General features: G+C 33.7%; 1 protein-coding gene across 1 annotated transcript; it reads left to right on the forward strand.

Annotated features, from left to right (window-relative positions):
* The first annotated feature begins 7,041 nt into the window (after nucleotides 1-7,041).
* Nucleotides 7,042-10,547, forward strand: LOC25501475 (transcription factor bHLH18). The gene is made up of 4 exons (XM_039829516.1): nucleotides 7,042-7,220; nucleotides 7,379-7,801; nucleotides 8,973-9,347; nucleotides 10,030-10,547. The coding sequence occupies exons 1-4, from the start codon at nucleotides 7,182-7,184 to the stop codon at nucleotides 10,120-10,122; spliced, it is 930 nt and encodes a 309-aa protein (XP_039685450.1). The 5' UTR covers nucleotides 7,042-7,181; the 3' UTR covers nucleotides 10,123-10,547.
* Nucleotides 10,548-11,912: the final 1,365 nt, after the last annotated feature.

The raw sequence follows: 11,912 nt of genomic DNA on the forward strand, positions 1-11,912 counted from the left end.
AAAATTAATAATAAATGAATTTATTTATTTGAAAGTATTTTTTTCTTATTATTTAAAATTATAATAACTAGACGGTATATGTAGGTTATACCCGATACCCATCGGTAGATGATGAGTCAGTCAACAACTGCAACATGCAACAGTAGGAAATGGTCAGCCAAAAAGAAACACAGTTGATTAGAAACACAACATGAAAGATAGCATAAGACCAAAATGTTGGGGGTAATTTTGACTCAAACAGTAAAACTCTTCTTACATTGAGAATATTTTGATGTTTCCTTTCCACCTTACATTTTGCTGTGGATTTTCCTCACATGATTTTTGATGTATAATACTATGAGAAGAATAAAATTCATTAAACATAAATTTAGGGTCATTATCAGTACTAATATACATGGGAGTTATGTGAAATTGTGTCTAAATCATGGTTATGAAATTTTTAACATGCCAACATGGTTTGAAACCACAACTTTGGTTTTTAGTAAGATAATCCAAAGAAATATACTATGATCATCCAAGATATTAAGAAAATACTTACGACCATGCACATAAGAAGTATAAATAGGGTCCCAAATATCAAAGCAAATACGTTCGAAATTGACGGATGCATGAGAATGACGACTATATGTAAAAGGTAAATGCTTGTGTTTAGCAAAATAACAAATGTCACAAATACCTTTACTATTAGGTTCCTATGCTGCAACCTATTACTAGCAACTATGCTAGTTTGACAGCTGATAAGCTCCCTTCAAGCCAAACTTTGGTTCATGCTTCCAAATCCTCCTTTCATTCTGCTGCAGCCTTAAAAAGTGTGCAGATTCTTTCCAAATTTTGGGGGGGATGAGGTAGATGAAGTAGAAGAGGTGATAGAGGACACTATTAATCATGACAAGAGGCTTGAGCTGGAAGACTATCCAAGTCTATCTGAGAGCACTAAGACAAAGATAAAGAAGAAGAAGCACGTGAATAAAGTGATGCCTTCAAGCTTTAACTGAGCCAGAATGAGGACCCGTGCCCAAAAGGATACATCCAAATCCGCCTTGGCAGATACAGAATAGTTGGTCCAATTGCATTAGAATATCCGAGAATGTCAATGCTTTTGTTCAAATTTTCATAGAGAGGGTAGTCTTTTAGCTATTGTTTGGTTAAGTATGGTTATAATTTGACTAGTTTTCTTCTTTAGGTCTTTTCCTTTCTTGGGATTGATCCGGATTCTCTTTTCATAGGTTTTACTCTATGTATCTCTGTTGTATTGGTCCAGGCCTCTCCTGTCTTTTATATTTTATTGCTTTGATAAAAAAAAAAAAAAAAAAAGAAGATGGATACAAGAGAGACATATATTAGTCATTCTTTGATGAGATAGATGACAAGCCTAAACTGCCATAAAGCAGTAGAAGGGATAAAAGTATTAGAATTAGATAAAGACTGAAAAGAAAAATTACAAGATTTATTCATGAAACAATCATAAACCATATTAGAAATGGTAGAGGGAGCAATTTATTTGCATAAGCCATCCACTTACTTAGTCAACCAATTATCTTCAACGAGGTTCTGTCATGTATGATTCAGTTATCAAATGAGAATTGTAAAATGCCAGATAAGATAAGGATTGACACAATTTAGCAACAAAAATTAGGTTTAGGTGAAAAAAGGAGAATATAGAACACTGGTAAGGTATAATTGTGGTGTGAGGACACATTACCAGCATAATGAACAATGATAGAAGTACCATTTGGTAAAGTAACACGAACTGGTTTAATTTTGTAATTAAAAAGAGCTAAAACGGAAATATTGGAACATATGTAATCATTGGCTCCCTATTCATGATGTCTACTTCTTCATAACCTTTTTAATCCAAAGGAATAGCTTAGGGATAAGCAACAATTTAAGAATGAGGGAATTTGCTAACTTAGAATTTATTTGTTTAATTGGTTAATTTAATATGTTTAGTTTGGTTTAGTTCCTTTTCACCAGCTTTTTGTTTTAGATCATATTGCTCCAAGGTAGATGCGTTGTTTCAAAAATTGAATATAAATGTACTTTTTCAGCCCAAATGTACCTTAAGAAATTTGTGGTATTATTGATCATATGATTGTTGAACGCCAACTTGGAATATCTTCTTATAGAAGATCATTTTTCAAACACTTATAATCAAGAGTGGAAGAATCATTCACATCCTCCTAAATATGGGTATCATCATGATGTTGGATATAAATTAAATTCTTGAAAGTTTGTCGAAAATATCGACATTGAAGTGTCTTATACATAGTGTAAAAATTTGGTAGTCTCTTTGAAAACACAAAATTGAAGAGAACACATCACATGTATTCTATTGAAGAGAGGAGCACGATCAAGCTCAAAACAACATCTTAGAAATGCATTCATGTTTGTCACACTCATCTTATACGAAGCAATTCGATGTGAAAACCTATATAGTTGATTTGGTAGAATACAAAATGTGTTCTCTTCATTCTTTTGAGTTTCCAATGAAACTACCAAACGCCTTAATGCAGTGCATTCTAGTCCTCTGGAGCTCGTCCAACTCCTCATTTTCAGCTGGGTCCTCCAATTGATTGCACCTATGAAGGTGTCCATCATACAACTTCTTATGGTTAGGAATACTAATATTCCCACACCACTATGTGCTCGACTCCTCCTTGGCTTCCTTCTCCGTCAAACCCAGCTCAGACTGCATCTGCTGAATACCCAACTCGTAGTTGTAGTTGCCGTAGTGGACGAGCCTCCCTTGGATGAGGATGTGTAGAACACACGACACATCATCTAGTGTAATGGTCATCTCCCCAACATGAAGATGGAACTTGCTAGTCTCTTGATGCAATCTATCTGACAAGGCGGTGATGAGGCCAGGGTTGATGGTGCAATACCCAGTCTTAATGAGGGGTAATTAAAATAAAATGATAGTAATTAAATAATATTAAACAAATAAACTTACTGCGATGTCGCGTCAAAGCCTACATGCCATGTGTCTACCGAAATTCGGTAGAAGAGATTGTGAGTGGGGGCCCCCAGGAAATCCCTCTGGTCCAGCCTCCTGTTGAGCCTCACCCTCCTGTTACTGAGGCTTCTCATACTCAGACTGATGCTCCTCATGCTACTGATGTTGTTCTGTGAGGTCCACTATCTGGGACGGACCCGTCTGTGATGAGGATGCCTCCCCACTCCTAACATGTTGTCTCCTTTTAAGAGAAGGAAACCTACACTGTCTTTTGGTCTGTGCAATCTCGGTCATGGTCCCTCTACTGCTCTCAGTCTGTCTGGTCTCTCAGACATATCTACACAATATAAAACAATGCAAAAAATCAGCATCAAACAATTTTTCATTGTGACATTTTCTCAAACACCTAGAGTTCAACATAAAATCTAACAATTTCAAACTCGAACCTACCATATTTAAGTCAAAATTACTCTAATCAAGATCTAAACAACAAATTTTAACTTAATTCATCATTAACAATAAAAGAATCAAACATGCAAATCTACCCTAAAAACGTAAAATTGTGAAATTTCATAAAAAAAAAATCTAACATTTAAAAAAAATTGCCAAATGATCATAATCACCTACTTGATGTTGGAGAAGAATTTGGCGTTGCTTTGCTCAAAGTTGATGAAAATCGCACTTGGGAGTTCTTAAAATCGCACTTGATGTTTTGGAAAAGGTATGGCAGAATGGTCGTTGTTCTGTTTCTATAACAGAACTCAACGTGACTTAACTCACGTAGATGGTACCGAACGTGGGTTAACTCATGTTGGGGTTAGTTTATGCAGTTTGAGGAGGGAATGAGCAAGTTTGATTGAGAGAAGAGCAGTTTTCTGATTTTCAAGGACAAAAGGCTTTTTACATACCCCAAATGTCCAACAATAAATTTTTTCTAGAAAATTGTGCTAACTCGGACCAGACAAAATGATAAGTTTAAGAATCAAATCCAAATCAATGAATGAAGCTCTTAGGCAAGGTGGTTCCCATAAGATCTCAAGCAGGGCCGGCCTTGGGGGAACGTAAGGAGCTCAACCAAGCTGGGCCACCAAAAACGATGGGCCGCAAAAAAAAAATTAAGTCTAATACCCACCACCCACTTAAATTAAAAAATTATATGTTAATTTGGAAACTTTAGTACATGTTTGAGTTTTTTCTAAACTTTAGTTTTCCTTTCTGGACATATGCTATCAAACTACCCACAATTTGTATAATCATTTAATCAGTCAATTTGGAAAGTTATTCAATTGAAAGAATGACAACAATCATTTATTTTTCGCATAAACCATTCATTTTCCCCTTTGCCACGATGAAGGAGTGACAATCCAAACGACACCATTAGGTAAATTTCACATTTGTTTCACTTAATTTTATTTTATTTCGTTTCATGTTTAGAAGTCACAAAAAACAAAACATTACTTTTTTATTTAACGGATGCCTATTTAAAAAAAGAGTCGAGCCTCCTGTTTCATTGGAACGGCCCTGACCTCAAGGCTTTATTCTTATTGAAAATTGTAATCCAGCAATCATTTTAGTGAATCATCATATTAAAAAGAGGTCATTGGTATTCGTGACAAAGTTCTCGTAGGAACAATATTTTATTACAAGATATAATAGCGCGCTTGCAGCTTGAGGGACACTTGGCAAGTATATCAAATTGTTCAAGTAATAATATTGGTTTATGGCTTGAATTGAATTTTATTGCCTCGAATAATTTGTTCATCCACTTGGAGTGTTGGCGGGATGGAGCGAGAGTGAATAAATTGAAGATAGGTTATGTGTTTATTTGGCATGCCGTTCTTTGGGTTATTTGGAGATAACAAAATGGGAGAATTTTCAATGATAAAGGAAAGGATATTGATGAGGTTGTTGAAGAAATCAAGCTTGTTTCATAGCATTGGACTTTGAGTAGATTGAAGATTGTTTATGGCCTCTTTTATGAGTGGTGTTGGAACCTGAGAGAGTGACTGAGGAGGTAGTGGAGTTTTCGTCTCTGTTTGGGACTGTTTTGGTGTCCGATTGGGTTTGTTGGCTGCTGGTCCAGCAGAGTGGCAGGGCCACTGTTGATTTTTCTGCTATGGTGTGTCTGTGTGCTGCGGCTGGCATTGCCTTTAGGGTCCATAGAGTTTCGTTGCCTCACCGTTTAGCATGTCTTGTGCCGGGCTTGTGTTAATATATTATGCTGATTCAAAAAAAAATTATTGATAAACACAGTTGTCTCCACAAGGATGATGATTAGTTAAATTCCTCGTCAATCATGATTTTACTTGGGTGATAGAAAATGGGGGTTTGCAAAAATATTTGGTTTCTGCAAAATAAAAATAAAATTGATTGAAATTAAACAGATATGATAAAATGATATTAGTATTGTTTTAATTATCTCTTTGTCACTCTTTGGTAATTGAGGTTCTAACATTAACAACTGAGTTTCTATTTTCATGACAATTTAACAAAGTATGTAGATAGAACAAATAGATAGAACAATATTTTATGAATTGGAAATAAAAAAAATTAAAAGATGGATCTGTACAAAAAATTTGGAAGTAAATTTATTACTTCTATAATATTTTTTTTTGAAGAATTGTATATTAATTGGTTGCCATTGTTTTCTCTCTCATTAGTTGGATATATGCGACAGTTTATATTAACAGATAGTGAACTGACAATTTGGTAGGGGCCATCTGAAAACTTTGTAAATCGAAGTTAATTTTTTTGTTATATAGTCTTGAAGTTAAAATTTCATCTCTTAAATGAGTAAATGGGGTATCATAAGTATGAACTCCAATCTTTACTTATAAGATGCAATATCCCTACCAATTTAACTAAACTCATAAGAACAGTGAATGTTAATTTAGTATCTAATCGATTGTTGAAAATGTCGTAGATTAGTTTGAATATTATTTTTTCTTAATGACTAACTGAATGGGCTGCAGACAAATTGTGAGACCAAATTAGGTTTTTAGATCTGCATATTACATTTTATTAAAACCCTATTTTTCTTCTTTCCTCCTCTTTTTCTCTTTAGATAGATCCGTACCGTTAATTAATACCACTGGTGCATATATATATATATATATATACACTTGTGCATGGCATGGTATACCGTTTAAAGGTTATCAGTAGCCGTAATTTTCATGCTCTCCTTTCCACGCGTTTAGTATCTTTTCTCAAAATGGAACTTCTAAAAAACATGGAAATGGTAATAATGGGAAAATAATTGGGTAACTTTGATTTTTATTGATTTTAGTGACATTGATGTATTTCTTTTTTGGTACAAGTGACATTGATGTATTTAGTTGATAGATGAATGATTAAAATATAGGGTCTTGGTAACCGGTGCCCTAAAGGTAATGGTTAAAGATTTTATCATTAATAGAAACTTTGTCATGGTAATAACAAGTCTTTATTTTTTCTTAGCAATAATTACACCACTTTTCGATGTAAATTTACTTATTTTACTACTTTAACCAATGTCTCAAGGATAATGGTTAGCATTCTCTTTAAAATATATTATATATTATTTTGATAAGAAAAAATATTGATTAATACATACCTATAGACAAGATCAACAAAGTCACCGAACTGAGTCCGTAATAATTCTATTCTAATAAAGTACAAAGAGGGTCCGTTGTTACAACGCATGCATGAAGACAGAACAATAGAAAGCTACATGCCATTGGCTACCATACAAGAAAACATTCAAAAAATGCAAAAATCCATGTCCCCACTAAAAAAAGATTTTTCATATCCCAGATTCCCAAGCTCTTGTTCTTGACCGTGGTCACAACAGTTCACATCATTGTTCCAAATTAAGACAAGCTATGTACAAATAAAGTAACTGTTCAAAACATGTACTCCATAGAAGATACCTGAATAAGCTTTTTCACGTGGAACATATGGCCCAATACACTCAAAAGTTGTACAATATGTCAGCATGCATGCAATCTATCAAGTTTATTTCTTTGCTCTCCACTAATGAATATTGATCGATAATTCATTGAGTTTGAAACACCGTTTATCCATAAATTATAATGAGAATTAGCACCACATGTAGCGTGTCATCATCATTTATAAATTTAGTGTACTTGAGTCTCCAAGAAGACACACCTAAACCATAAGTTCTCATCTCTATCCTTCAAGCAGAATTTAAGGTAGGGCATGATAGCTTGATATCCTAATTCAAATAATGGAGGAGAATCCATGGGGGAATTGGTCTTACGATTTGGTAATACAATAACAAGTCATATTATACATTGTATATTTATATTCTTAATTGAAATGTGATGATATTTTATGCATATATAGATAATTGTATGAACTCCTCCTCTAACTATAAAAACTGACACTTGATTAATTATGATTTTACAAATGAATTGCTCTTAGGAAATGGAAGAATGTTTGTGTCACACCAACAACACATTTGATGAAGAGTTCCTCAGAGATATCCTATATCAGACACCACAAGATCAATTTAGTGTCCCTATTGCCACAACGGGCCTATTCAACAACTCATCCACCAATGTGTCACACTCAACTCAACATGCTGAAGAAAAACAAGCCAACTCATTACCGATGCCAACAACTTCTATATTGTCTCTTGACAAATCTGTTACATTGTTACCACCAACTGAACAACACCATGATTCTTTGCCTTTGTCGTCATCAATGGCTAGCCAAGGGTCGAATTCAAAGAAGCCTAGAAGCGCTTCTGAGACACTAGATCACATAATGTCAGAGAGGAATAGGAGACAGCTACTTACAAGGAAGATCATAGAACTTTCGGCCTTTATACCTGGATTAAAGAAGGTGAGTTTGTAATATATTATATTAAACCAGGACAAATGAGTAAATTTTTATAGTAGTTATCATCTATGAAACAGGAACACCTCTAGGATTAGGCGTGTATATATTGATACTCGATTTAGATATTTTATGAAAAACTAGTAAAAGACCAGTGTTTTCGCACGAGTCACGTAACATTGAAGTAATTATATAAAAAATAATTAGATCGTTAATATTATATCATTAATTTTGTGATATAAAGAATTGGTTTAACCAAGGATAACTATGAAATTTTGATGCGTACGATTTTCTTATAGTAGTAGTAGATAAAGGGATAGAAAATTGATCATGAAGCCCACAAAATAAGTGATATAGAGAATTAGTTTAACCAAGGATAACTATGAAATTTTGTTGCATATGATTTTTTTATAGTAGTAGTGGTAGATAAAGGGAATAAGATAAGAAAGAAAAAGAAAGAGGACAGAAATTGAGTTTTTTTAATTGCAAAACATAGGGAATCAGTTTTAGGCTTGGTTAACCCACTTGGGTTAATCTGTTGGTATTGACTTGGGATCTGAGAGTGCTCCTCTTTAAAGTCTCAGGTTTGATTCCATTCGACATCAATTTAGGTGGGCTAATTTAACTTCTTAAAAAAATGTTTTAGGCTTTGTTTGAAAATGATAAACAAAAAAGTTAAACTAAATTAACAAATTGGCTCATTATATGGAATTAGCTAGAATTTTTGTATGAAATTGGAAACAAACTTGTCAGTGATTATGATGTTAATAATTTTTTTTTTTTTTTTTATAAATATAGGGGAATTAGTTAAGCTTAGAAGTAATAAAACCTTGTAAAAAAAGAGTAATAAAGCCAAAATAATTATTTTTTAAAAAATGAATAAATTAGTTTTATATTTTACAAAATGGTCAATAGACACATAAAATTAAGAAGATCGTTGTCCTCGTGAGCTTAACTCAGTTGGTATGGACAATGCGTAATATATGCAAGGTCTGGAGTTCAAACCCCGACCACCACAAAAAAAAAATTAAGAAGATCATTGATTTAATTATAATAAATTAATAAATATATATGTAGCGGTCGATGTCCTATGTTTCTTATATTAATGGCGTCGGCCGTGCTCCATAGGTTATAATTGGATAGAAGCTACAATAAAAATTATCTAATGGTTGTGTAGATTGATAAGGTTCATGTGGTAACGGAAGCTATCAATTACGTAAAACAACTTGAAGAACGTGTTAAAGGGCTAGGAGAAGATATCAAAAAGAAAGACACAGGGTCAGTGAGCACCATAACAAGATCCCATATCTTAATTGACAAAGACACTGCAATAGATGAAATGAAAACTGAAGAATGTTACGGGCGAAATGAATCACTTGTAGAGGTTGAAGCTAGGGTTCTAGGGAATGAAGTGTTAATCAAGATTCATTGTGGCATGCAAGAGGGGATTGTGGTCAATATAATGTCCCAGCTTCAGCTTCTTCATCTCTCCGTAACAACTACCAATGTCTTGCCATTTGGAAATACTCTTGACATCGCCATTATTGCTCAGGCAAGTAATTACTAGTGTATACACACACACTCACTTGTTTTTTAGAATAAGTATTTTAGCAAAAATATAATTAAAAAGTGGTTAAATACACCTATAGGCGCAGGTTGCTAAAACAGTCATTTTGAAAAACAAGTGGTTGTAAGTTAGCAACTCCTACAAACATTTGCTAGTACACCTAGTTATCTTTTAGAAGGAGTATTTTAACATGCGATAACTAAAAAATTGCCCTAAGATGTATGTTGCTAAAATACATATTCATAAAAACAAGTGGGTGTATCCTAGCAGTATATATATATATATATATATATATATATATATATATATATATATATATATATATATATGGATTTGCTAGAACACACCCCCTAGTTTTTATGTGGGAGTGTTTTAGCAAGTTACACCTTAAGGTGTATTTAACAACTTTTCAGTTATATCTTTACTAAAACACACCTTAATAAAAACTAGTGGGTGTATCCTAGCAAACCCCATATATATATATATATATATATATATATATATATATATATATATATATATATATATAATTTCATGAAAGAAAATTAAGAAGCATTCAAACTCAAGTTTGATTCTTATCCAAATTTAATTATTATAACCCTATTTGTAACATATATTATAATGTATGGTTATATTTGTGTTTAAATTTTTGTAATTGATTCTACAGATGGGTAATAAATACAACTTGACAGTGAAGGATCTAGTGAAAAAACTAAGAGAAGTGGCTATGTTGCAAGCATGTGATGATGTGCAAAAATGAAGAGTCCTTGAGTTTGAAAACAAACAACGGCATTAATTAGTACATGGTCTTTGAGAAGTTTCAACTAAGGCCATTGCTAATCAGTTCTACCCTTGTATAGGATATGATCGATGAAAATCATTAAAGTGTGGTTGGATTTGGAGTATTAGTTTATTTCTTGCTTTGTTGTAATATGTTTCATTGTATTGGACGAATATCGTCAGATTAAATAATAAATAGTTTTTTAAAGATTTTAAAAGTAGTTTAACATTACAAAATTTTGTATACGGATGCAGGATAAGGATCCACCCATTTTTGGCAGTGGATTCTCCTTTCCTTTGTTCCCATGGACGACGGAGCCAAGGCCTCTGTCAACTTCAAATACAAAAGGTTGGGAACAACGTTTTGAAAGAGATTCTAATGATGGAGTTCGTGGCTAGAACAATGTTCCACAAATTAAATGTTAACTTGTAAACTCGTTTGAGTTTACGTTGAAGGTGAGAAAAACACAAGAGGGGGGGGGGTTGAATTGTGTTTTCTTTTTTCAAAAAAAATACTTCTTCTGATATCACTTCAGAAGTTGTTTAAGAGTGCTTTTGATGTGATAATACTTCAGATGCAATTAAATTGCTTCTTATGTGAAGTTCAGAATCGGATACGCAGTGGATTAACAACAGAGTAGAGAGAAGAAAGAGAAACACAAGCAATTATACTGGTTCCTTCCACAAACCGGAAGTAGTCCAGTCCCCCTTGCCCTTCCAACGAGATTTCTACTAAGTTTAATCACACAGATTACAACTGCTCAATACTACACCTAGTATGAGACTTCACAAATGCTCAAGCACGCAGGCAAGAGACTTCCTTTGCTCAAGCACTAAAGCAAGAGACTTCTATTCAAACAGAATTACACAGAAAATTATTTGAGTTTGAACACTTGATATACAATCAGTGGTGTTCACAATACAATGCAATTGAAAGATTCTCTAGACTTAAGAATTTCTAAGATATATCAAATGAACACAGAAATTCAAAGTGCTTTGTGTGAAACAAGATTTGACAGAGTTTGGGCGCTTTTAACTTATTTTCTTGTCTCTACTAATCTTCAAGTCTTCACTCCTTTATATAGAGGTGTGAGAGAGTCGTTGAGATCTTTAAGCACGTCAATAGAGTCGTTGAGAAACCTTGATCAATACCAATGATCTGTTGCCTGATTTCAAAGTTGTCCTATGAAGGATTATGTTCAAATCCATTCCTATCCTGAAGGAACATTTCTGCAGGCAGAGATGTTTTTCTTGTCTTGTAGCGTAGACACAATCAGAGTCGTGGAGGTAGTGGTTGTACACTTTCTACTTTGTCAACTCTCATTGAGGGACAAGCGCCCAATGCTTTTCAAATGAACCGTTGCCACCTTCTCTTTAGTCTTTCGCTTTCTTAGACGAGGTTGAATTCAATAGACAGCTATTTGAAACTTCGGGTTGAATCTTCTGATAAACTTCAGTTTCTGGTGTTATACAGCTTCTGAACAATTGGCTTCTGAAGGTCTTGCTTCTGATAGATTTGCTTCTGATGACGTCATCAGATGCATTTTGGCTTCAGATGCACTTTCAACTTCAAAGGCAGATTTCTTCAGATGCTTCTAGGTTTCTCTTCTTGTTGATTCCTTTACTCTCTTTTGTTCTTCCAAGACCTGTTAAATTGATCAACTTTGTCTATGGTCCTGTACACTTGAACAAATATTAGCAATATTCAATTGACAATTTTTAATACCTTGTTATCATCAAAACACATTAAGGTTTATTTTAAAACACATT

Source organism: Medicago truncatula, chromosome 8 (genome assembly GCF_003473485.1).
Source record: "Medicago truncatula cultivar Jemalong A17 chromosome 8, MtrunA17r5.0-ANR, whole genome shotgun sequence".
In the NCBI taxonomy this organism is placed as follows: Eukaryota; Viridiplantae; Streptophyta; class Magnoliopsida; order Fabales; family Fabaceae; genus Medicago; species Medicago truncatula.

Bases quoted from the DNA above. Each gene is read 5' to 3' on its own strand.
- LOC25501475 (XM_039829516.1), top strand. From the start codon at position 7,182: ATGGAGGAGAATCCATGGGGGAATTGGTCTTACGATTTG. The intron at 7,221-7,378 runs GTAATACAATAA...AATTGCTCTTAG, and splicing joins GGAATTGGTCTTACGATTTG to GAAATGGAAGAATGTTTGTG. The intron at 7,802-8,972 runs GTGAGTTTGTAA...ATGGTTGTGTAG, and splicing joins TTATACCTGGATTAAAGAAG to ATTGATAAGGTTCATGTGGT.